The sequence below is a fragment of the Rattus norvegicus genome, chromosome 8 (genome assembly GCF_021556685.1).
Source record: "Rattus norvegicus strain SHRSP/BbbUtx chromosome 8, alternate assembly SHRSP_T2T, whole genome shotgun sequence".
In the NCBI taxonomy this organism is placed as follows: Eukaryota; Metazoa; Chordata; class Mammalia; order Rodentia; family Muridae; genus Rattus; species Rattus norvegicus.
The window spans coordinates 42,815,417-42,841,650 of record NC_141541.1 but is presented as its reverse complement, the minus strand read 5'-3'; the positions used below and the strand labels follow the sequence as shown (position 1 = coordinate 42,841,650).

Here is a 26,234-nt window from a genome sequence, read left to right as displayed (position 1 = left end):
CAGGAGACCCTCAACATCAAATCTAAGGACTTTTTCATTGACCACTAGAAAGCAATGATGAAGGGAACAAGACATCAGGAAAAAAACCTCGTTTACTTGGCTGCCTTGGCTCCTGCCAAAACAAACTGGTTAGCAATCTGGGCAAAGGGGATTCGGTTCCCAGTATAATTTTGTTTTGAGAATTCAGGGAAGACAGAAGAACCTATAACATGGGCTAAAGTCAAGGTTTCTATGGGATGCCATTGGAAGACAGGTTATACAGTGATACAAAGTGACTTTATTATTTTTAAATAAATATTTTAGTATCATAATATAGGCACTAAGAACGTACAAAGACGAATCACTGGGGAGATGAGGGTGTAGCTTAGGTGGTAGAACACTTGCCCAGCACTGAATGTGCACGAAGCCCAGCACTGCAAAGAATGAATAAGCAAACAGATAAAACATTGGAAGTTGTTTTGTGATGGAGATACATGAAGAACAGAAGTGCTGGAGGAGGGGAGGGCCAGGGGGAACCTCTGGGCGGTTGAGCCTGCATCTGAGTGAGTGTTGAGCAGGTGAATGGAGGCTCTCTGCAAGTCAGAACCACCTGGGGAGTTTTAAAACTCCGAAGCCTGGAACATACTCTGACTCATTAAAGAGTTGTCTCTGGGCCTGGAACCCAGAGCTCCATCCTTGCGGATTCCAAGATGTAGCCAAAGGGAGACCCACGGGTTTAGGGGTTCATTTGTGCCTCTGTAGCCAATGGGACGAAATGTAAGTGAAGGACTATTATGGGCCTTTGGTTTATTTAAAGATTGGGACTTCTTATATTCACTCCTTTTTAGAAGTCCTAAGAACTGCCTTCTGGTTTGTGTTTGAGAGGAACAGGAGTTGGGGTCGGGGTCGGGGGACCAGAAAGGGAAGGGAAGACTTTGGAACTGAAGCATCTAAGCTCTTGGGGACATCATCGCAAACTACCCCTCCCTTACTGCCAGGACCTCCTGCAGAATTCCCCCAATTCCATGTCTGGAGTCTCCAATAACCCCCAGGGAATTGTGGTCCCAGCCTCAGCACTCCAGCAGGGCAACATCGCCATGACAACCGTCAACTCACAAGTCGTGTCAGGTTGGTGCAGGGTTCTGGGGGATTGTGGGAAGCATCTTGGGAGAAGGGGTGCCCCCTAGGAAAATCTGGGATGAGGGAGTGTCCTCTGCTAAGGGAAGGACTTCCAGCTTAGTTTCTTGACAGAAGTGTTCTGCACATAGTGAGCACCGAGACCTAGTCATGATGGGTTGGAACAAATTTAAGTAAAAAAATCTCATGATTTCCCTCCGCCCCCTACACACACACACACACACACACACACACACACACACACACACACACATTCAAGACTGAGGAAGGCCTTGTCCTTCCTCCTCACTATCTCCCACCAAAGGTTCTGCTTTTTCTACTGGACATCATCTCTTACCTCACCCACTCCCCTACTACAAGGGGTGCAAACTACCCCAAGAGTTTTCACATGAGACTGCCAAGCAACTGGGGACCCTGTTTGGCCTTTTTACCTCGGTGTCAGGGGACCCCAAAACTGGTTGTCTCCTCAGGTGGAGCCTTATATCAACCGGTTACCATGGTAACCTCCCAGGGTCAGGTGGTCACCCAAGCAATCCCCCAGGGAGCCATCCAGATCCAGAACACACAGGTGAGTGTGTGTAGGTGTGTGCACTTGTGCATGGACAACAGAAGGCACCTGTGATTGTTTACTGTCTGCTGGGCACTGCGGCAAATGGCTCACTTAATCCTCACCTCTAAGACACTGCTCTCTGGACAGGAAGCTCGATCTAAGCATTTTTTTTTTTAATCAGCTCTGGGGATTTTGCTGCCTCCAGAGTTTACATCAAAGGACCCTGCATTCCCTGTGCTTGGTCACCAGCTCCAACTTGTCTGTACCTCAGTGATATAGAGGTCAGATCTCTGGAAAGATCTTAAGTCAGACACCCACGATCTGATATTAACTGTGATCTTGCATATGTCTCCTTACCTCTCTGAGCCTGAGTTCTTATCAATAAAGAAGGATTAATACTGTCACAGCCATCCTACACAGCTGTGATGAGGATTAACCATGGTGAGAGACAGGAAAGTGCTTAGCAAACTGTAAAGTATCACAGAAATGCTAATAACTACTGGATGGTTTATGGCAAACTCTCATCTTCAGTACTCTCTGCATGACCCTTTCTGCTGTTTTCTCTCTCATCCCCCCTTTCCCCTTATCCCCTCACTTCAAGCCTCATCTCCATTCTCTGAGGGGGTAGTATGGGGTGAGAGGAAAAGGTGACCTCCCCAGGGCCCCAAGAATAACTTGGGAAAAGGGGGTTGGCAGTGAGAAAGTGCCATTACTATGGCAACGGGTCCCTAGCCACTGGCCTCACAGGCTGCTGATGCTGACTTTTTTCTTCACGTGCCCTGAAGGTTAACCTTGACCTCACCTCCCTCCTGGACAATGAGGATAAGAAGTCCAAGAACAAACGAGGAGTCTTGCCCAAGCATGCCACCAATATAATGCGTTCTTGGCTCTTCCAGCATCTCATGGTGAGTGTGTGTGTGTGTGTGTGTGTGTGTGTGTGTGTGTGTCTGTGTGCGTGCATGCTGGGGTTGTGGAATCACAACAGGGGCCGATAAACAGCCCACTGCACAGGTGTCACACTCTGCATGCAGAGACTGCGGTCTCAGAAAAAGGCTATGCTGGATCATCAGCTATGGGGCAGATCGATGGAGACTTAAGTGGGACCTAGAGCCCAAGGACTTCTGAGTACTTGCTGCTACTACTAGCTCAGAAAGTTGGAGGGGAGGGAGAGGAACACAGGAAGTGATAGAGACCAACATTCTGAAGAGGGTTAAGCACTGGGCCAGTATATAACACTTTCTCCATCCCAGAAGCAGCGTATGTTGGCATGGTCCTTCCACAGCCAGTTACTTCATGTGGTAGATTTGAACGATGAGGTGGGAGAGGCCCCTGGGCTTCCAAAGTCAGAATTCAGAGCTTCTGCTGCGCTAAATGGAAGATGTCTAGGCAATTCTATCAAAATGAGCACACATGGTAGCCATCCTCTACAGACCATGGCTGAGCCATACCGGCAGAAGCTTCAAGAGCAGCATAGTCGCCTGTGCACAGGCAACCTTCTCACCCCCCAGCTCCAGTGGAGACATTGAAAAGTTCCTAGAGACCAGATACAGTAGAGGAAAGACAGGCTTGAAGACAGGTGCATCAGGTATAGACTTTTTTTCTATAGTGGTATGATCATTCCAGTGGTATTTATTTCTCAGAGTGGTGTAAGTTCAAAGAGTTCAAACATACAGAGCTACAAGGTCGCCCCTTAATTAGCTGTTCACTGGGCATGGTGGTGCTACATGTCCAAGTACTTGGTAGGCTGTGGCAGAAAGAGCATGAGTTCAAGGCTGGCCTGGGCTATATATAGCAAGACCCTACCTAAAAACAACAAAAAGAAATTCTTCCCTTTTGTACCTTCTACTACAATGAATGAAGAGTGAAGTTGTATACGGCTTGGTTTCGTTGATTTTGCTTTTGAGACGGTCTTACTGTGATGCCCTGGCTGGCCTCAGACTCATGATCGTCCTGCTGCAATCTCCCAAAATGGTGGCTTTACAGCTGTGTGCTACCACACTGAGTGTGAATCAAGTTTTTTGTTTAAGGCCAAGTCCCTGTCTTTGTGAAATCTTAGAGGTGAGTGTGATGTGTGAGGCCGATGTGTCATTTTGATTTAAAGTTCATGCTATTTTGCTGTCCTCTGACACTGAGCATAACCGTCCTATAGTGTTTGCTGCAGGTGTGGGTGCATCTACATATATACATAGTCTCTCCAGCTGTGGCAACTGTCCTAAGAATAGGGACTGTGCGTCATTCTTAAAGCCTTGATGCACAGTGCATGACCTTGGGACTTACTGGGTCTTCATTCCATGTTGAAATGTTTGGGAAAATTTGGGCTCAACAAAATTTTAAGAGTGTGTGTGTGTCTGAGAGAGAGAGAGAGAGAGAGAGAGAGAGAGAGAGAGAGAGAGAGAGAGAGAGGAATTGGTTGCACAGGGGGTGGGGTGCAATTCGTATTGCATGCATATAAAGACCAGTGCCTTCTTCTATCACTCTTCTTAGTTTTTGAGACACAGTCTTTCACAGAACCTGCAACTTGCTGGTCAGCAAGGGAATCCCCAGGGTCCCCTTGTGTCCAACCCCACAGTGTTGGGGTTATAAGCAAGGTGTGGTGATACACTCGTTTAATCTCAGTATTCAAAGGCAGAGGCAGGCAGAGTTCTGTGAGTTCAAAGCCAGCCTGGCTTATGTAGCAAGTCCTAGGCCAGCTGGGGCAGCAGAATGAGACCATGTCTGAAAAGAAACACTCAGCGCTAGAGTTGCAGATAAGCTACCACTCCCAGCTTAATTCATTGGTTCTAGGGATCCAGATTCTGGTCCTCATCCACTTTACCCATTGATCAATCTCCCCAACCCTTTAGTTTTTATTCACTTGGTAGATTGTAAGAAGGATAAGGTTTGAGACTTGGTCCAAACAGCTGAGCTCTAAATTACCCTTGATATTGTCATTGTTGCTTCAAGAACCAACCCTGGGGCTATAATTCTTGGGAAATCCCACTCATGGTTCCCGTAGACTGGTCAGGTACTGTCTGTGAGCTTTAGGAGAGAAAAGAAGGAGTGAAGGACAAACAGACATCCAGGTACCATAAATGTTCTGTCTCCAGCTAAGTTAGGACAACTAGTTTAGGGACTGGTTAATTTGAAAGGCTAGCTAAGAAAGGACCAGCCACCCAAAAGGCATGGTTTATGCTAATCTAAAAGATATACATATATTCATTTGCTAATTTTGGTAGGGAGCCAACATCTTTTTCTTACTAAACTGTATCATTTTACTTGCATAAAACTTTCTTAGAATAAAACATCTTCAAATTCTAACTTCATGTCAAGTGGATAAGAACATTGACTTTGGGGATCTAATCTAGTTAGAGGATCTTCGTAGATCTTCATTCCAGTCTCTAGTGTGTACCCACCCAATCTGACCCAAAATGAGAGCATTTTCTCTGTCTGTCTCTCTGTCTCTCTGTCTCTGTTCCTCTGTCTGTCCCTCTGTCTCTCTGTCTCTGTTCCTCTGTCTGTCTCTCTGTCTCTGTTCCTCTATCTGTCTCTCTGTCTCTGTTCCTCTGTCTGTCTCTCTGTCTCTGTCTCTGTGTCTGTCTGTTGGTCTGTCTGTCTGTCTGTCTTTTGAGACAGGGCTTCTCTGTGTAGTCCTGACTGTCCTGGAACTCATTTTGTAGACCAAACTGGCCTCAACTCAGAGATCCACCTGCCTCTGGCTTCTGAGTGCTGGGATTAAAGGTGTCCTCCGCCACCACCCAGCAGAAGTCAGTATTTTAAAGCAAATTTGAGTCTCACAGAATCAAAGGCTTGTGTGTAGCTGGCATGCACCAGTCTGGATATAAGCACGGTTGACTTTCTGATAAGCTGTAAATGTGGCTGGTGAGGCTTCCACAAAGTGCTCCATTCTTCCCCAGGCTGGGTCTGAAGTCAGGGTAATTTTATAGGCGATACACAGAACCTCCCATAATCTGCCACCTTGGCTCGTGGGATTCTGAACACTTCTATAAACATGAGCTTTTCCTCCTGCCAATCCTTTAGTCAGTGTAGTGTTTTCCTCTTGCTTCTTTCCCCTGCCACAGGCCTCTTGTTGTTTGCACTGTTCTGTGGCATGAGCAGTTGCAGACATGCATTGGGATGACATAAAGCACCTGAGGTGCAAGGTTAACTCCAAGAGTCTTTTAGCTACAAGGCTGAAAAGAGATGGGGACACTGCCATCCTTACCTGCTGGTTCCCACTCCCTGAAGAATATGATGACATATTCTTGCTATTTCGTTTTGGGCAAAAGAGGCTAAACTCCAGCTGGAAGCAATAGGTCCATGGGAACCCATGTCATGCAGGAAGAAAGTCACCTTTCCTCCTCTGTGACTGTAATACCACTCCTGTTACTTCTGACACCTGTCAGTCATCCTGAGCTGTCAGCAGTTCTACTCACCTCCATTCCTAAACTTGATGATCCTCTGTGTGCCAGGAGGTCTTGGAGAAGAGCCCAAGCCCCAGCAGGATCCATTATGCCCCATCCCAGCCAGTTTATACTCAGCACTTTAGCATATCATCTCATTTAATTCACACAAGCACCCCGGCAGATAGATCCTACTGTCCCAAGTTACCAGTGATAACCAGGTTCAGAGAAGGCTCAGGTTCCACGAGATCACACTGATAAGGCCAGGCGGGAATCGAACCCACAGCAGTGTGACCCAAGCTTCTAATCTCCCACTCATTTAGCTCTTCTGCCTTCATGCTGATGTCACGGAGCAGATATGCAATGCTCACACCAAAGTCTGGGCAAAGTGAAGCTGTGCCCCTAACGTCTCTCTCTGCCACAGACCTGTGGGAGAGTTGTGGGACTTTTATGCATGCAGGCTCAGGTTTTAGACCTCGGAGTAAAGCTGCCTCACACCCACCCATCTGTTTCATCAGGCTGGTGTGGCTTGAAGCCAGGGCTCAGCTGTGCTCCATCTACTCCCACCTTCATCCCAGCCACACAGAGCCTTGCTCCGGGGCCTCTTATGAACCCTGGTGTGGTTAAAACAAAAAAACAACAACAAAACAGAGGAAAGGGAGGCACCAGGGGCTTCCTCTATATGACTTTTTAAATGGAAATGTCATATATCATAAAATTTACTCTTCAAAATACATGATTCCAGAGTAGGGGTATGTGGTTCAGTTCATAGAGTGCTTACCTACCAAGACAGATTCCCAGCACGGACTATACTGGGCATGGATTCCTAGCACCCAGAAAAAGTGGAGGCAAGAAGAGAAGTTTTAGGCCAAAGCAAGTTTCAGCTACACAGGTTCAAGACCAGCCTGGGCTGAAGATAATCTGGCTCCAAAATAAAAACGATAACATAGGTTTTGGTATATTTACACCCTTGCACAATCATCACACCTCCCTAATTTCAGATGTTTTCCTTCTTCCAAAAGAAATTCCACAGCCTTTAGCCAACACCCCCAGCCTCTAACCACTTGGACTCTACTGCACAGCTCTATGGATCAGCCCTTCCAGAATTCTCACTCAAGTAGACCACAAAGTGGTCTTCAAGACTGTGTTCATTTAATCCATCATGAGCAGGGGGCACAGCTCAGTGGTGGAATACTTGCCAAATTAGTATCACATGGTCAAGGTCTATCCTTGTAGGAAGCACTGTCATTTTATCTTGGGCTGACAGCGCTCCACCGTGTGTCTAGATCATGTCAAGTTTATTCCTTCTCAGTTAAGGGACATTTTAGCTGTTTCCACCTTGGACTCTGAGGAACACTACTATGAATGGCTTATGGACCTAGCAGAATTTCTGAGAGTCTTCATCAGCTTCCCAGCTATCTTACTGCACCCCTAGTGCCTTGCATGCTAGGCTCAGGGTCTGGGAGAAACTGGCTAAACACCCAGGTGTAACCCATGCCCCGTACAGGATTCCTGGCCAACGAGGGCAATGAAAATGAAAGCCAGCCAGTTGCCACTGCACCTTGATGGTGTTGTCAACCACCCCACAGATATTCTTTGCATTCTCTGCCATCTTGCTAGGCAGAGCTCTATTCGAAGCCTTGAAGGAATTATGTAGATGGGGTCTTGTCACCAGCTCACTGGCAGGACCCACCTGTCCCCTAGATATAGACATAGCGATGTGTTCTACAGAGAGTCTGCAGTCTCTTGAGTAGGACGTAGTACTTGGTGGCCAGAGGACCTGGAGTGAGTTCTTTGACCTCTCTAAGCCTATTTCCTCTGATGGAAAATAAGAATACAGCATCCAGCTTGAGGGGGCTGTGGTTAGGGTAGAACATGGTGTGAGATGCTTTAGATGGCACAGGCTCAGCTACTGCTTCAGATGCTTCCGGTATCGCTCTGGAGGTCCTTGTAGTATGACTTGTCTTAGACTGGTCTGCAAAATCAGCAAAGTGACAAAAGGTTCATTCTTGTTTTTTGTCACTTTCCCTTCGTGCTCTTATTGTCTGACGTCCCACTGGTCAAATGTCCGTTTTTAAGTTACACTGTGAGAAGCAGGTACCTGTGGGAAGGCCGAAAAGGCCACCAGTCATTCCCACTTTGCCATGAATTAGTTCAAGGTCAGATTTCCTACTCTCCTCCCTATTCAGCTAAGATTAGTTGCATGTAAAGAATGCCCATCTCGGGTGGAGAATACTTTGCTAACATGATATCTGGAGGAGTCAAGGTAGGATGGGTTGCCAGAGGAGGATCTAGAAGTTGTGCTAAATTTCCTATGCCCTGTCTCTTTTAATACCGCAAGGAATGCTTTATTTACATCAAAGACTTATTCAAGGAATTTGATCCTGAAGACCTAGGGGTCTGAATGTCCCCAATGAAGAATCCTGACTGTGTGATGATACAGGAGACTAGCATGTATGCAAAATGCTGGGAAGTGAGTGGGAGACTTGAAAAAGGAACAGCAAGATGGCTTAGCATGTAAGGTGCCCACCACCAGGCCTGACAGCCTGAACTGGGCAATCCCAGAACAAACTGGATAGAACCAACTCCCACAGGTTGTCTTCTGACCTCCACACATTCACACACACACACACACACACACACACACACACACACACACACACACACACACAGGCCAACCTAATCTAGACAATTCCACAATTAAGATTCTCTTCCCAGGTGATTCTAGATTGTGTAAAGTTGACAAAGCTAATTATGTATTGAAGATGATTGGTAATGTATTCTATAGCTCAGTGACTAGCAGCAAAGATGGACTAGCCTGGTTCAGGACAGGGAATATGGACCCTGCCACTGACTTGCCCCTTACTGTTTGCATAACTACAGCTGGTTGTTATAGTCTCCTGAGATTCCATAGTGGGCATTCTACATGCTGTAAGTAGTAAAAGGTAGCCAGCTGTTGTGGGTATCCAACAGGAGTAGTAACTGTTGTCAACAGGTGGGACGTGTTCCCAGATACTTCTGTATAACTTTATAGGAATCTGCTTGAAAGCATAGAAAGGCAGGTGGAGTTCAACAGAAAACTGTCAGAACCATCTAATCACCCTGCACTCTGAGGGACATGAAGGTGACACTGTAGAGCCCAGTGCCCCAGTCTTTTCAGAATAGTACAATCATTGGTTAACCTGCAAGTGGAGACCAGTCAGGGATCTTTGGCCAATCCATGTCCCCAAGTCATAGCAAGGGTAGGGCATCGTTGTCTTTACACACCTGCACCTTCTTGGACTCCAGAGGGAGAGGCTGGGCTCTACGACTCTTTGGGTTCTGAGCAGTTCAGCGGTCCATCGGAAGACATATACAACCTCACAGCATCCCTAAGAAACCTGAGACTGATTAGAAGAAAACACACGTATACACAGAACTTAAAGCAGGCCTCAAGGATGCAGAAAAGGAAGCCTTTCAGGAAAAGGGAACAAGATGCTCCTGCACAGAGGGCAGGGGGCTCCAACTGGCTGCCAACAGACAACCTGTAGCTTTTTCAAGGCAAGAGCTCATGTGCCAAGCTGAAGAGTTCTCTTTCCCCTTCTAATCTCTTTTTAACAAACACAAACAGAAATATGACAGGAACTATCCTAAGTACGCTGAGACTGGTAGAATGGTTTCCTAACCTTGCAGGAAGAAAAAAAATGCCCAAGGTCTAGAGCTACTGAGAGACCAAGTCCAGGATCCAAACCATGTAGAAAACTATATTCTCACCCACACTCCTAGGGCTACCTCTGTGACCCCCCTAGAGAAGCAGGGTATCTTGATAGACTGTGAGGTATCCCCTGTTGCCTGCCCCTCAAACAGTCAACAATCAAGGAACAGCAGTAGTGTGACTTGCCTCCAGGAAGAATTCCCAGGGGGAATCAGAGAATCCACCTGTCCGCCTTTGTACCTGAAGACACCCCCTCCCAAACCTCCATGGAGATTCATTCAATGAGTACACACCTCGCACTATATTCTCTGTGCAGATGGAGGATAAAGAGAAACATCATTCCTTTTCTCAAAAAAACTGACAATCTGTCTCTTTAGGGTGTCAGATAACAAGTCACCCTTATAGTGGGAGACAACCTAGGGAGGCAATCTAGGGGAATCTACTTGAATCCAGAAGAAGGAGCCTAGGTGGACTAAAGATAAACAGGAGGGGGGGGACAGAAGCAAGCTAAGAAGAACATCCTCATTGCAGTGGGATGAATGGGTTGGAGTAGAAACCAGAGGGAGAAAGAATAGCTTATGACTTAAAACAGGAGGTAGGATGATTTTACAGTGGAAAACTATACAGCAACAAAACCAAATAACTACAGCCATGGTGGACGAACAAATAGCATTATTAGTAAGATGTTCGAAACCTAGACAGAAATGTTGCACGTGACTGTAATCCCAGCACTCAGGAGATTGAGGAGGCAGGGGGACCAGAAAGAAGTCCGAGGTCATCTTCAGTTATGCAGTGAGTGAGTTCATAACCAAGCTGAGCTACGTGAGACCTCATCTCAAAGAAAACAAAACAAAACAAACAAAAAACCAAGTCAAAAGCTGAGCCATCATGTTGCAGGATAGGATACATACAGAATGACCTACAGACATTTGTTTTTTGTTTTTTTTTCTTTTTTTCCTAGAGCTGGGGACTGAACCCAGGGCCTTGTGCTTGCTAGGCAAGTGCTCTACCACTGAGCTAAATCCCCAACCCCCCTACAGACATTTAAGGAGGTGGTTTTCATAAAAATTTTATCTTTGGGAGAGTGCTTGGAAAGAAGTAGATGAAGCTCCCAGGGTGGGAGTGGTCTCCCATCTTTTGACCTGGGGGTGGATGGGTATGGAGCATTTGCTGTGTGACAGTGGGTGAGACTGCTTAGCTCTCAGTGCCTCTCTTTGTGTTTGTTTTTTAAAGGGTGGTGGAAAAAACAAGAAAGAATGAGCATTCTAAACATGGCAAGTGCTGCCAGAGGAAGCCCATGGCTAACTGCACTTGCCTGAGTCAGGCAAGGCCTGCTTGTCTGCTTTCGTGATTGCTTGCTCTGTCATCTCTGAAATCAGGGCACATGTGGCACCACTGTCGTGTTAGATGTGACACCATGTATGGTCATTTCAAAGCTCTGCCCCTACTGGCTACCTCCCTTTGGGTTACAGGTCCTCCTGAACATTGGTATTCCCGTAGAATGAAGGCTCCAAAGCAAGCCATGGTTATAAGAGGGGGAAAGCATGGAAAGTTGGGTAGGCTCCAGACCAGGTCTCGGGGAAGGGAAGTCCAACTCCCTACTGAGTCTGCTGCTAGTTTGGGCTCCACTGATACCCACAGGCTGATGTCCCCCACATCACAGTTCCCTTTGTGACCCAGTCAACCACATGGTGAGATCCACATGGGCTAAAGAGGTGGAAGGGTCATCACAGGGTAACCTGGAATGAAAGAAGTTGCAGAGCTACAAAAACCAGTACTGGATTAGTTTCTTCTGACCAGAGCTCATTCTTCAAACTAAAAGCTACTTCAGTGTCCTTTGAATCCAAGGAAACGAGTGTTGTGGAGGTCTAAAGGGCAGAGTCAACAGAGTTGCAGAGGAGTTTTTTAGATCAGTTTGCAGAGAGAGCCAAACAGCACCTATTTAATGCATGGGCTTCAAGTTCCTTGTCTTGAGTGTTCAACTGAAGGAGTCTAAGAGGCCTCTACTCATCTGTGAGGATATAACACTCTTGTTTTGTCAGCCCATTACATCACTCTGAGGTCCAAAAGTGGGTGCCTTTTTTACTTACAGTTAACCAGAGAAAGCTAAGGACAAAAGATACAGAACGAGTAGCCAAGGCCTAACAGCCACCAGTTCCTCCTCAATGGCTCTTCACCATCAAGCAGCCTTGCCCAGTTGTGAAAGTCTTTAGGCTGGTACTGAGAAGGATCCGGACTTTGCTAGTCAGGGCTATACCTTTTTCAAGGAAGAATCATTCACTCGGAGGGAGCTGTAGCTTGGGCCCTTCCTTTTGGCCTTCAGCAGAGTTCCTCCAGCTGGTGATCATAGGACAGCTTCCAGAGGACAATGCTCATCTCCTAAGATCTCGTCTCACTCCCTCTCTTGTCCTTGGCCTCAAGCCTTTTCCAGTTGTGCTAAAAGTAGCACTGACTCAATTGTGGTCTGTCCAGGAGCCAGGACTATTTTGACTCTGTCCTCGGGAGTCATGTGGTCTGAGGCGTGTACAAGCTGGACTGCTCCCCGGTATTCAGCTGTGGTGCCAGGAATGTTCTAGCCCACACACCTGTTCCCAAAGCTGGGCGACTCATCCAAAACCTCCACCCTGTGACTCCTGAAGTTCTACGCTGGGACGGAGAGGTGGTGGGACCTGTTAGTAGGGGTACTCATAAGGGATCTAAAATCCCATCTGTAGCAGAACCATCAATGAGTGTTGAGCCGTACTCATTCTTCAAGTAAGATGGAAATATGTCGATCTGTGTTTAAGATATGTTGTCCTTCAGTGCCAGAAACAGTGCCTCCTTAGAGACAGGAAGCATCATCCTTTTATAGTAGGTTGGGGGACTTCCCTCTCTGGGGCCCTAACAGGGAAGAGATGCTCATTTGATTTAGTCATGGTGTAAGGCTCCTGCCTTAAAGGCTTATATCCCTTCTGCTGCATTTTTCAATGCCCAGCTGAGGCCCCAACCAAACCAACCACTCTTCTCCTATGACCCGAAGAACCTTGGTATAGTTCAGTAGAGGTCCCCCCTCCCGCCACACCTTTCAGCTGTAAACTCCAAACTTTCAGGTATCTCTGATTTCTAGCACTCAGGAGGCAGCAGACATCCAGCCTGTGTAAGCTGACATCCAATTCTGCTCATCCACACGTCTTTATATCTGTTGAGTTGTATATTCCTTCATGCACCATCATTGGACATGAAGCCCATTCCTATGACTGCTCTGGGAACTACTGAGATAACTTCTAATGTGCTAGAGTTCCTGCCTAAGAGCAGCCCATAGCTTACCGCTGGGTATTGATGCCCCTGGATGAGGAGTGCAACACACTCATTCAGAGGCCTTGATGACCACCTTGACTTAAGGGAGCTGGAAAAGGCCTCCCTGAGGATTTGCCCTGTGACGAAGTTTCAGCAGCACTCAGAAGCATCTGCAGTGGGAAGATTTGGGAAGAGATATCAGGAGTGGGACAGTAATGGAGGACATGGTGACTAAAAGACTGTCATATTTTTTCATCGCGTGGTCAACTCACATACCTGGCAAGTTTCACATTGTGTAGACTGAATTAAGTATGGGTTGAAAATATGTGAAAAAAATTGCACTAAGCCCGTACAGTTTCTTCTTTTCCACATTGTTTTCCCTAAGTAATATGGTATGATGACTGTTTCCACATGTGCTTATCGGAAGTATTGTCAGTAATCCAGAGATGATATTTGGCACCAAGGAGAGTCTGGCCACCATATACCCTCTTCCTCTGAGCCTCCATACTGCTCAGTGCCCAGTTCTGTGCAAGCTGTGTAGGCTGTGTGTAAACAGCGTGCCACATTACAGAATGAGACTGGGTCATCCATAGATATTGCTGTCTATAAGGGTTTTTGAACCAATCCTCCATAGATAACAGGGGGAGATTTTGTTTTGTTAACAGATCTGGCAGCCATAGATAGGGAGGGAGGCTTAGCTCCTTCCTGTAACCCTTATGAAGTAGGGAGGGGAGCATCACCAGGGTCCCTGCCTGTCCACCTCTACCCTCCCTGACATTTCCCCTTATGGCCTCCCTCTGCTCTCTTCCAATTAGCATGAAATTGGCTCCAGTAACACTAGTGTGCATTCCTCCTTGTTAGACTCTTAATATTGCATGAGTCACAGGGTCAGACGCCCTGGTGTGGTGGTCAGGGTCAGAGGTGTGAATTAAAACAACACATGATCCTGATCGCTTTAGTCAAGGGACATGGAGGCCAGCTGGAGAGGCTCCTTTCCTTTGTCACTGCTAACGCCAGCACTTCCAACTGCTCCCTCCGTGAGCTTTAAACATCCTGCCCATGTCACCCCATCCTCGCAGTATGAACTCTTTGCAAGTATTTAATCATTACCTAACTTAATAATGTCTTGTTAACTGCCATGCCCGAGGTCTCGCAGCTAGTCACAATAGAGCTAGCTTGGGAGCCCCAGTCTTTGGGACTTTAAAGAGTGCAAGCATTTCTTGTCTGCAAGCAACACAAGCACAAAGAATGATCCTGGTCTGAGAATGCTAGATGGCTTGGTCCTCTAGGCCCGAGATCTCCAGGTCTCCTCTGCTTCTAGGGTGAATCCTTGGTCCCTTTAGACTCTCATGCCTACTGGATGTCAGGCACTTGTCCCAGAGCCTCAGAAAGCTCTAGAAATAAATTAACTCAGTGTTGTCTGGCTTCACACCCATTGGCCTCAAGACCTTCTTCCTTAGGCTCTCCCTTTCTTTTGTTTTTGATTCCTTGTTGTTTGTTTGTTTGTCTTGGGGGGGGGATGTTTTGAGAGTCTCTTGTAGGCCAGACTGATCACCCTGCTTTCACCTCTGAAGTTGTTATAAAAGCATGAGCCACTGCGCCCAACCATTGTTCCTGTGACTCTGGCCACTACGTATTCCTTTCGGCTAAGATTCCATGGCGCTCATTGCCAAAACCTCAGCATCTCCAACTTCTCCTTCGTTTTCCTCCATCGGTGGTCATTTGTGTATAAAGACAGTGCAGACTCATTCTTTAATGTACACTGTGTCCTCATGAAGTGTAGTTGAGGAGCTGGAGTAAATGTGTAATCAAGGCTAGACCAAAGCATGCAAGACTAAAGGAGATATCTGTACCATACAGCCCTCCTCAAGAGAATGCAGAGCCATAGTCTGAAGAACTGAGTTGGTAGGGCCATCTGAGTGACAGTGTAGCCTCGGCTGCCCTGTAACTCACTCTGCAGAGCAATGCTGAAGTTTAAAGGTGTGTGTGTGTCACTACTGCCTGGCCCACCTCACAGTCTTAGTAAGTTTGAATAAGTGAAATGAAATGTATGGATGCACTTAAAAGTGTTAAAAAGTCCTAAGTCAGTAGTATACCACTGTATATATATCCTGTCTCTCCGAATGCCTAGTATAGATCTAGACACACAGTAGATATAAATAACAATTTAATTTAGATTGTATTAATCCATCCCCCTTCCCCATGCACTGCCTTTTGGTGGCTTTGGGAGGCCATTGTCGATCCTAGCTCTGAGAATGCCTGCCTTCCTGCAGGATCAAGTGAGAGTCAGGGGAAAGTGTCTTGTAATCAATACTGAACTAACTGTAGAATGCACCCTGGTCCCCATTGTGTGGCACTGTGTTGGGGGAGCCTACGGCACATAGGAGCCTCTGTGTATACTCCAGGCACATTGTCCTCAAGAGCAAACATTACCCTTTCCCCGGTTCCAGTCCCCAAACCCTGACTGTGACCATGTGTTGGCTATGAACACCAGGACGATCTGGCCCCTGTGTGCCCACAACTTCTCATTAGCCATTCTCTCCTTTCAGCACCCCTACCCAACCGAAGATGAGAAGAGGCAGATTGCAGCCCAGACAAACCTCACCCTCCTGCAAGTAAACAACTGGTGAGCTGGCATCACCTGCCCACAGCCTCTCAGATCCAGGAGCGCATGCTTGGCAAGGGAGCTCTGAGCAGGGAGAGAAGATAAGAGTGCCCAGATCTACCTCAGCCTCAGCTCCACTGCCAGACCAGTCCTCTTCCCTTGTGAGCTAGGTACAAGGAGCCTAAGTCAGCCTGGCCTGGGCTTCAACTGCAGCTTTGCAGCGCCCTCTGCTGGGACATTGGGTCAAATACATCCATGGAACCGTCATGCATTTAGGGGAAAAAAAAAAACACTGCCAGAGAATCTGGGCTCAGCAGCCTAGTAGGGACAAACCAGAGAGAGGGTCTTGCATCAGATACCAAAGGTACATCCAGCAGTTATCTGGTCTACCCAACTCCATGTGTGCCGAAACCAAAACATTTATTTAGGTAAGCTGGGAAGGAGGAGGGAGATATGCCTTCCTGAACTGACAGGGATGTTGGTGTCCTTGTCTGCTTCTGGCCGGGACGGATGGAAAGGACTAGACCCTAAAGCTAGGCCCTTGTTATAAGTCCAGAAGTTTGTGACCGTGCCCACAGCTCTTCCCTTCTCTGTTCAGCTCTGATAGATCTTGAGTAGGGATTTCTGACAGCTCCTCATACATTCTTCCCATGATCACCGTACCTTGGGTAATTAATTCACAAACTCCTCAGCCAGAGGGCTTTTACCTGTAGACCAGGACAGCCGCCTACAGACATTTGGAGATCAGCTTAAGTGTCACATTTGCTCACCCCCAACACCACCCATGTGACCCAGATTGTGTCTAACCAGGTCTTCACCATCCCCCTGGGCAGGTTCATCAATGCCAGGAGGCGCATCCTGCAGCCCATGCTTGATGCCAGCAACCCAGATCCTGCTCCCAAAGCCAAGAAAATCAAGTCTCAGCACCGGCCCACCCAAAGATTCTGGCCCAATTCCATTGCTGCTGGAGTCCTGCAGCAGCAGGGTGGCACCCCAGGGACGAACCCTGATGGTAAGACCAGGTCTAAGGATGCCCTGAGTTGGGGCTGGTGGGGCTCCTGGAAAGCAAAGATTCAAGAGTGAATGTCTCCTTACCCACCCAGGGTCCTGTCACTTCTTTCCACAGTGCTCTTCCCAGTTTGTTTTTTATAAAGCTTACCAAGAAGGGATGTTCGGTGCACATCTTTGGTTTGTTTTTGTTATTGCTACTGCCTGTGTTTTGTTTTGTTTGAGACAGGATCTCACGTAGTCTGGCCTCAGACGTACTGTATAGCCGAGGCTATTCTCGTGTTCTGACCCTCATGCCTCTGCTCTCCTAGTGCGAGGTTTGCAGGTATGAGTCACAGCATTCAGCGATCATGTAAACTTAAAGCAAGCTCACAAAGGGATGGGAGAGGGTGCTCCTTGGAGTCAGCGGCTGCTCAGAAGAGCCCCTTTCTCCCTGCTCCTCGTGTTCCCACATCTCCCAGTACAGTCAGTATCTACTCAGCTCTTCAAGGGCAAGGCCATCTATAAATACCGAGGCAGGCAGCTGGCTTGTGAACAGAGGCCAAGAGAAGCTTTGTTCTTCCAGATTCCCCATCACACCCTCCATATATGCTCTTCAAAGTGCTGGTTTCCTGGTAAACGATGAATAATTTAATCAGTGAGACATTTCTGAGGTTGGCACATGAAGACCACAGTGTGGGCACGAGGGTGGAGACACCCGTGTGCACACATATCTGCCTGCGTATGGCTGTACACAGGTTTCTCTGTGACATGTCGCCATCTGTTGAGGTAGAGTAGGACGTTGAGGTGGTGCTGGACAAGTTTGCAGAAGATCCCAGGGCGAGCAAGGCTAACACAGGGTCTGGAACCCATGACTTAGCAGAGGATGAAGATGAAATTAAGGCTCAGTTTCCTCCTCATCAGAATTCGGTTCAGGGCTCCTGCTTTACAGAGTAGTTGTAAATTTTAGTTGATTAATTAATTAGCTGATTGATTGATTGATTGATTTAAAAAGTGCTTCCTGGAGCTGGAGAGATGGCTCAGTGGTTAAGAGCACTAACTGCTCTTCCAGAGGTCCTCAGTTCAATTCCCAGCAACCACATGGTAGCTCACAACCATCTGTAATGGGATCTGACGCCCTCTTCTGGTGTGTCTGAAGACAGCTACAGTGTACTCATATAAATAAAATAAATCTTAAAAAAAAAAATGCTTCCTATACTTCTATAGAGATTCCTGGGTGTGTAGTAACCTGGAGTGTTGCTGCCTGAGATGGTGCAGAAGAGGTTAAACAATGGAGAGATGGAAAGCTTCGTGCCAGTGAATTGTCTCACTCAGGGTCTGGTGCTCTTACTAACGAGGGGCCCACCATCGCCCGAGCCAGCCCATCCACCCTGTCCATCACTAAGGTGGCTGGGCCCAAGCACCAGCCCTTGCCTCGTCCTAACCTTTGTCCTCTCCCATGCAGGTTCCATCAACTTGGACAACCTGCAGTCCCTGTCCTCAGACAATGCCACCATGGCCATGCAGCAGGCAATGATGGCTGCCCATGATGACTCCTTGGATGGGACAGAAGAAGAGGATGAAGATGATATGGAGGAGGAGGAAGAGGAGGAGGAGGAGCTGGAGGAGGAGGAGGCTGATGAGCTACAGACAACAAATGTCAGCGACCTGGGCTTGGAACACAGTGACTCCCTGGAGTAGTCAGGCAGCCCAGATGGCATTGGTCACCAGGCAGGAAAGGAGTGTCATCAGGAGGGTTCAGGGTGGGGGGAAGGGAATATGGGCAGGCAGCATTAAGAAAGTTGGGCCCTAGCTTCCCCGGAATCATAGCTTGAAGAAATGCAGAGACACCCTGTTCCTTTCCAACCACCAAGCTTCAGTGAAAACCTAGTCCCAGACCCTCAGACTGCAGTGCACTCCATTGCCGGGGGCCAGTCAAACAGCCTGTGAAGAAAGACAGCTTGAGATCTGGACTCACCACAAACCGGAGGACAGATGACACCCGTGGCTCCACACGGAAAAGGACTTGAGTTGTTTACAAGCCCTGCCCTGTGAGGTGGACAGGCGCTATTTGCAGAGTGGACCTTTGCTAAGGGGCAGACTTGGGAGGGAAGGATGAGAGAGAAGGGGTCTAACATTTTCCCCCAGGAGAATCTGAGCTCCCTTGAAAGACACTCATGGACAGGAGGGAGCCTAAATGCATAACCAGTGGCCAGAGGAGTAGGAGGGCCTGAGACAACACCACACACTGCCTATCAGAGTGAGACATGGATGGCACAGGGCTCCAACTTGCCCTGCCGGGGCCCTGTCTCTTAGCACAGTGGCCATGGACTAAGGAGAGGGGGAAGGAAACCAAAGAGACTCCTTCTTCCTCTCTCTCGGAAATATATTGTCGGTGGGTCCACCCTGAAGAGGTTAAAAGCAACTCTCCATCTGGGTCAGCTCTAGGACCAAGCAGGCGGCAGAACCTGGATCGGGAGCCATATTAAGATGACTCTGGGGATCGCAGCAGTCCCTAAGTGATCACATCACAGCTCCTGTAACAGTAGGACATGATATCTTATGAGATGCTCCTACCCTCAGTGGAGTTCTTCAGAAACCCAGCCTCCTCCATAAGCCTTGAGAGAGGTGGGGCCAGGGATTCTTTTCACTCCGCAGGTCTCCGTGCAACCCTCTGCTCCCAAGCTGGCACTACCAGCTTCTGGCCGCCTCCTTCATTCTATTCTCCAGAGAAGGCAGAAGAAACAGTGGAAAGCATTATCCCAATGGGAAGCCAGGGTCTGAAGAAGGTGCTACTGCTCTTCCCTTCGGTACCCAACATGGCAGGGGATATAGCGCACAGCTAATCTGTACACGCCATTGTGCTTGGCGCTGGAGGAACTGGGGCAGCCTGGGAGGAAGCTTCCTACCATCTGCCCTCATACACACCCTCCAAGCCCAGCATGGAGGATCCAGGATTGGCATCTGCTGCTCCTGTCCCCTCCCACCCTATGGCTGTGAAAGACAGGACTGACCACACGTGTGTTTTCCATTGGGTTTAATGTGACGGATGTGCAGTTTCATTTGTAAATGTGCATTGGCCATCTCCTTCAGTGCTGGGATGTGAACGGCTATCTGGCTCAACCAGAGGGGACCCTTGGGACCTTCTGAGCCTTCTCCTCCTCTACCTGGTTGGGTGGAGCAAAAGGATAGTCACTTTTCTGAGGTCTCCCGGAAATGAATGTATTTCTCCCCCAAAAGAGCTGATATTTAATGTTTTACTAGGGATTTTTGAGAAACAAATAACCTTATTTATAATCTGGGTGATCCAATCATTTTTTTACTCCCCTTTGATGCCATACCTAGAGGAAAGGCAGGCTTTTTGGCGTGAGACTTTTGCAACCTGCAGTGGGATAACACATTTCCTCTTCTGGTTCATTTTTCTTGTTAAAATGCATACATCCACACATAAACCCTTCCACTCAGCACCGTGACAAGCTCCCTACTCAGCACGGACGTGTGTGCATACGTGCACATGGATACACATGCCTTCATCTCCCTCCCAGCCCCTTTCACCTGCCCCATGTTATGCAACCTCCTTCTGATGTATCCACCAAACCAGTACTGAATGTGGCCGCGGATTTCCAGTAAACCTTGTCACCTACCGAAATACTGGTGCACATCTCTCTTCTTGTGACTGCCTTAGAAGTCCCTTATGACTTCAGTGGGACCCTGGGTCAGACAGAAACTGGAGGCCCAGTATCCGCCCCACTGAAATGACCACCCTCAGAAAGGGACAAAGTAGAGGGCTTTTGGAGTGACTTTTGTTAGCCTGTCTAGAGGGAAGGATGGTCCACTTTGATGCATCTGCCTTTTGTGTGTCTAAGAGCATAGCGAGGACAGAGAAAGCTCTGTACTGCCCTCTCCTGACAGCTCTCTGCACTGCAGGTGAGAGCTCACTTCCTCAGTCCTCCTCTCATCCAAGCTGATGCTGACAGGGCCTGCACTTCTCTCTCATATGCCTACCGTCCTTTCTCCCACTGGTGGTAAATGCTGAAACCTGAAAAGAGGCATAGTCTGGGCTGCAGCTTTAGCCCTGATACTATGTCCAGGGCAGGGTCTGTCCCAGAATCTCAGAGGTCATCTCCACACCCCACAGAGTCAGGCCAACGATGCTGAAGGGGTCAGAAAGGTCAAAGATTCACAAGATAACCACAAGCCCATTACAACCTCACCTCCCAAAATTGGGAATATGAAGAAGCTGAGCATTGTAGACTACATACGCTGTCCTAACCCTCTGAAGATGCAGGCAGGGGGATCAGAAGTTAAAGGCCATCCTGGTCGTATCACCAGTTAGACATAGCCTGGAATATGTGAGACCTGTTTCAAAAAATAAAACACGTAAACAGAGAGGATTCGGGCAGACTTCATTATCATTTCAGACAGAGGTTTCGCACACACGCACACACACACACACACACACACACACACACACACACACACACACGTTCAAAAGGACTGAAGATAAATGGCCAGCAGTTAGAGTATTTGCTGCCCTCCCAGGGAAGACCCAAGTTCAGTTTTCAGCACTAACTCCAGTCAGAATACATTTCTCTGGCCTCTGTAGGTACCAGGCAAGCACATTGTATACGTAACATGCATGTGGACATTCACACATACAAATAAAATAAGAAAATTATGTATGTATAAGCCAAGAAAAATTCCATGACCAAACTAACCTGGATACTGTTAGCTGAAATATCAACCAATTTAGCCCAACATTCTTAGCTAAATAAACCATACATTGTGTGCGATGCATATCAGTATAGTCAAGGCTGGGGAAAGTCCTGCAGGAAAGAACCTGTTTAACTATTTAGTTGCTCCTTTTATTCATTTGCTACGGATTCTGCAGAACACACAGGAAATATGGCCCAAAGGAATTAGACTAACATGGTTCTCCTCCCGAAAGGTTTTCCACCCGGGGTTGCCACCGTTTCAACCATGCTGCCAACTAAAAGGGGGTTTGTGGTTTGGGTGGCTGTGTTCTCAGGAGGCAGCAAGTGATTTGTCTGGATAATCCAGAAGCTACCCAAACCAAAGAGCCATTCCCTGTGGTAATGACAGAAAGGGGACACTGAGGTGGGGTAGGGTGAATTTCCTTGGGTCAAAACTAAACTCTGACATTAGAGTCCAAGAAACTGTTCAGTCTAGCTCTGCCCTTGACTCCCAGCCCATCAGGAAGGCCCTTTCAGGCTTGTAAATCCTGCTGAAGACTTAAACATCCTTGACCCAGAAGCCCCTCTACTGATTTACATAGGCAATGACTGGCAGGCTGCAACCTGCTCAATCTTGATCCTAATGAGCTCTCTGTTGTTCCAGTACACACCTGTCAAACCCCCTCTCTGCCCTGGACTCTGCTCCACACACCAGGAATTAATTCAACCATGGGCAATGAAGCCCTTCCAGGGAGCTTGCATTCTAAGACTGGCTTAGAGCACAATCTGGTCATTCTGGGACATTGGTCTCTAACTTTATCACTCAGAATTGCCAACAAGAGCTGCTCAGGTCAAGTGTTGTTTGCTCCAATCAGTTGCTTTTGAGATTTTTGCACAAACGTAAGACGGAAGACTGAACATCTAAACAGATCAGATTCCTGGTTGCTCCTAAAAGTCAGGCAATTTGGGACCTACATTCCTGCGTGACTATGATTGGGGCACCTGAATAACTGCCGCCCTGAGGTTCAGTCGCAAAGTTATGTAGGTAGCCCACCTCTGAGGCTCAGTGAGCTGTGATTATGCTGAAACCGTCCTTTCGTAGTTGGCTGTTATGCATTTTCTCTTTTCTCTATGATGTTTAGTTGGGTTAGTGTGTTTTGAGTGGTTTGGTTTGGTTTGGTTTGGTGGTATGGGGGCTTGAACCTAGGGGCTTAAAATGCTAGGCAAATGTCCTATCACTAAGCAATCTCCCACTTCTCTCTCTCTCTCTCTCTCTCTCTCTCTCTCTCTCTGTGTGTGTGTGTGTGTGTGTGTGTGTGTGTGTGTGTGTGTGAGAGAGAGAGAGAGAGAGAGAGAGAGAGAGAGAGAGAGAGAGAGAGAGAGCTATATCCCATTTTTTTTCCTGTGTGTCTATGTTTCAGTTTTGTCTTTCTCGGTCTCACTAAGGTTCCCAGGCTGGCTCTGAATTTGTTCTCCAGCACAGATATGCCTTGGCTTTGTGATCCCCTTGCCTCATCATTCCAAGGAGCTGGAATCACAGGGCTATCCCAATAAGTTTGTTTCATTTTATTGGGGGGGGCGTATTTCTTGCTATACAGCACAGGCTGGATTGGCACCAGTTATGTATTCCAGGCTAGCCCTAAACTCACCTTTAATTCTTCATCCTCCTATCTTAGGCTCTGGTGAGGGATTTCAGGGGCCGCACCACTGTGCAAAGCTAAACAGATATTTTATAAGAAAGGAAGTGTTCCTTTAAACTCATTTCCCAATCAAAAACTAGAAAGCAAGATGGTCCAACAGGACTCTGCCTTGGAAACAAAATATATCAGCGGAAATGCAGGTGGCCCTTTTCTTGTACCTTATACATACGTCACACCTGCACACCTTCACTCCTGGGTCCCATCTGCCACTCTGGCCTTCATGAGTAATCATGAACTTTGGGAGAACAAGAACTCCCATGGCCAGTGTTTCCTCAAGAACGTTGCTCATAGAAAATAGACTTCAGGGGCCCTTGGGCTGACTCAGCGGGTAAAGGAACTTACCGCTAAGCCTGACCATCTGAGTTCAGTTCCTGGGGCTCACATGGTGAGAAGTGAGAACTGAGACCTTCAAGTTGGCCTTTGACCTTCACACACATGCTATGGCATATGTGACTCTGACACAGATAAATAAAATACTTAAAAAACCAAAACAGACCAGAGCTGGGCACGTGCACACACCTGTAATCCAGGGACCTAGGAGATGATAGGGGCAGAAGGATGGAAGCGTTGGACCCCAGTTTGGGCTACATAAAGAGACCCCCACCTGAGGAGGGTAAAGGAAGGGGAGAAAGGGGAAGGGGAAGGAGGGGAGGAGTCCAGCTGCTCTTTCCAGTTCCTTCCTGCATAACTTCCTTCTTTCCATTTAGACTCCAACCTCAAAGCCAAGTATCCATTCATTAAGCTTTCATAGGTGCCCACCATGTACGGCATCCCCCTGGGGTCAAAGGAAAATTCTGCTTTGCAGGACATCCGTGGTCAGGGGTTAAGTACCAAGGCCAGTAGACAGTGCTGCTTGTATCGTGCCGTGTGCTGCTTGGCATCTTATTTCTAGCCCGCAAACAAGGCAAGTTTTATTACACCGCCTTCAAGTGTGCCTTCTACTTTTACATTTCTCAGCCTCTCTCTGGGCCGATCTCATTTAGGCCCCTTTGCAAATTAAATGCATCTCATTAAACTGAACCCATTTAGGACAATGCCCTTCAGGTGTGTGCATCTTCGTACATCTTTCATCTTAAGACAAGTGCGTGATTTATTTTCATCTCATTAAACTCTTTAAAATTATGTGCATCTCATTACACAGCATACCGAGATGACTTATTTCAGGTGTAGACATTACACCCAGCATTACCAGACAGGAATATGATTTTTTTTTGTTTCATTACAAGCCTTACAATTTATGTACATCTCATTACAATCAGCCATTTAAGACAATTCCCTTCAGTTGTATGAATCTCATTATACCTTTTCATTTTCTGATATTTTTTTGTGTGTTATTTATTCAGAAGACACTTCAGGTGTGTATGTACCACTTCTTTGTCCCGCCTCCACCCACCCCCCTCCCCCAGGTTGTTTTCTTTATGTGAGCACAGTGTTGCTCTCCTCGGACATACCAGAAGGGGGCACCAGATCCCATTACAGATGGTTGTGAGCCACCATGTGGTTGCTGGGAATTGAACTCATGACCTCTAGAAGAGCATTCAGTGCTCTTAACGGCTGAGCCATCTCTCCAGCCTGTGTATGTACCTCTTCTTCACCTGTTTATTCATGAGCATTTCTGGATGGTTTGCATAGTTGCACTGTAAAATGTTTATTCTATCAAACTTCTTGAAGGCCAGATACACCATCTTGGGGGCCTTATATGCTGGCACCGACAGACTGACTTCTCTGGGTTTAGTCAGGGCTCTGCCAACAATTTCCCTTATTGTAGAGGTACCATCAGAACCAACTGCCTGGGGCCCTCTCCCTTCTCGCTGAGTGCCGCCAACATGGTATTCAGGCGTTTCATGGAGGTTGGCCGGGTGGCTTACCTTCTTTGGGCCCTATGCTGGAAAGCTGGTCGCAGTTGTAGATGTTATTGATCAGAACTGGGCTTTAGTGGATGGACCCTGCACTCGGGTGAGGAGACCATACCTTTCAAATGCCTGCAGCTCACTGACTTCATCCTCCAATTCCCACACAGTGCCCGCCAGAAGTATGGACTAAAGGCTTGGGAGAAGGCAGTTATCAATGCAAAATGGGCAGCCACAAGATGGGCCAAGAAAATTCATGCCAGAGAAAGGAAAGCCAAGATGACAGATCTTGATAGGTTCAAAGTCATGAAGGAAATGAGGAACAGAATAATCAAGACTGAAGTAAAGAAACTTCAAAAAGCTGCTACCCTGAAAGCTTCTCCCAAAAAAGCAGCTGTTGCTAAAGCTGCCATTGCAGCAGCAGCAGCAGCTGCGAAAACTAAGGTCACAGCCAAGAAGGTGACAAGACCAGGCAAGGAGGTTGCAGGCCAGAAGGCTCCTGTTAAAGATTAGAAGGGTCAGAAGGTTCCAGCCCAGAAACTACCTGCTCCAAAGGCAGTTGGCAGGAAACCATGAGGCTACACAAAGAATAAAGGTTCTTTTGGATGGAAGAAAACAAACAAACAAACAAACAAACAAACAACCCAACCACCTGGTTGGAGAGATGGCTCAGTGGTTAAGAGCACTGACTGCTCTTCCAAAGGTCCTGAGTTCAAATCCCAGCAACCACATGGTGGTTCATAACCATCTGTAATGTAGTCTGATGCCCTCTTCTGGTGTGTCTGAAGACAACTACCGTGTATTTATATACATAAAATGAATAAATCTTTAAACAAAAAACAACAACAACCAAAAAAAAATAAAAAAACAAACCCCAAAACAACTGCCCTTGTTTGCACATTGAGGAGGTAGAAAGTGTATATATGTCCCCTTTGGTTGCAGCACTGTAGATGATGGCTCAACAGTTCTCTTCTCCTCCTGAAGAAGCAGCACAGAGACTCATGCCACCTGAGGAATTAGATAAGTATTAAAACTCAGTTCCCAACATCTAGAGGACTACATACTTCTGCTTCATCTATCCATCCTCCATCTATCCATCCTCCATCTATCCATCCTCCATCCATCCATCCACCCATCCATCTGTCCTCCATCCAATTACTGGGAATGGAACCTGGGCTCTGATCTCTAAGAAGTGCTCTAACACTGAGCATCCTTTAGACTGAAGAGTGTGTAGCCACACCTTTTGGGAGGAGGTGAAATACCTTTGCTGGCTCTCCCCATGCCGAGTAGTTTTTGATACCTCTCTCCCAACCCTCTCCTGGAGCTTCTCAGCTGGAATGCACCTTAGAATTGCCCAGCAGGAGTTTTAGAGTCTGAACCAGT

The 26,234-nt window shown here is 47.4% G+C and overlaps 1 protein-coding gene and 1 pseudogene across 15 annotated transcripts in view; both read left to right on the top strand.

Annotated features, from left to right (window-relative positions):
- Pknox2 (PBX/knotted 1 homeobox 2) overlaps positions 1-20,256 on the top strand; it is a 262,954-nt gene extending 242,698 nt beyond the window's left edge. For 9 of the 14 annotated variants that reach the window (XM_087563647.1, XM_087563649.1, XM_087563655.1 and 6 more), the window contains 6 exons: positions 978-1,107; positions 1,587-1,684; positions 2,452-2,571; positions 15,565-15,641; positions 16,454-16,632; positions 18,073-20,256. In XM_087563647.1, coding sequence (XP_087419773.1) covers positions 978-1,107; positions 1,587-1,684; positions 2,452-2,571; positions 15,565-15,641; positions 16,454-16,632; positions 18,073-18,308 — 840 coding nt within the window. In that variant the 3' untranslated portion in view covers positions 18,309-20,256. 14 annotated transcript variants of the gene reach the window in all.
- Positions 20,257-24,791: 4,535 nt separating this feature from the next.
- LOC148004044 (large ribosomal subunit protein eL14 pseudogene) lies at positions 24,792-25,725 on the top strand (annotated as a pseudogene). Its single transcript, XR_015627166.1, has one exon. The product of XR_015627166.1 is annotated as a large ribosomal subunit protein eL14 pseudogene (transcript).
- Positions 25,726-26,234: the final 509 nt, after the last annotated feature.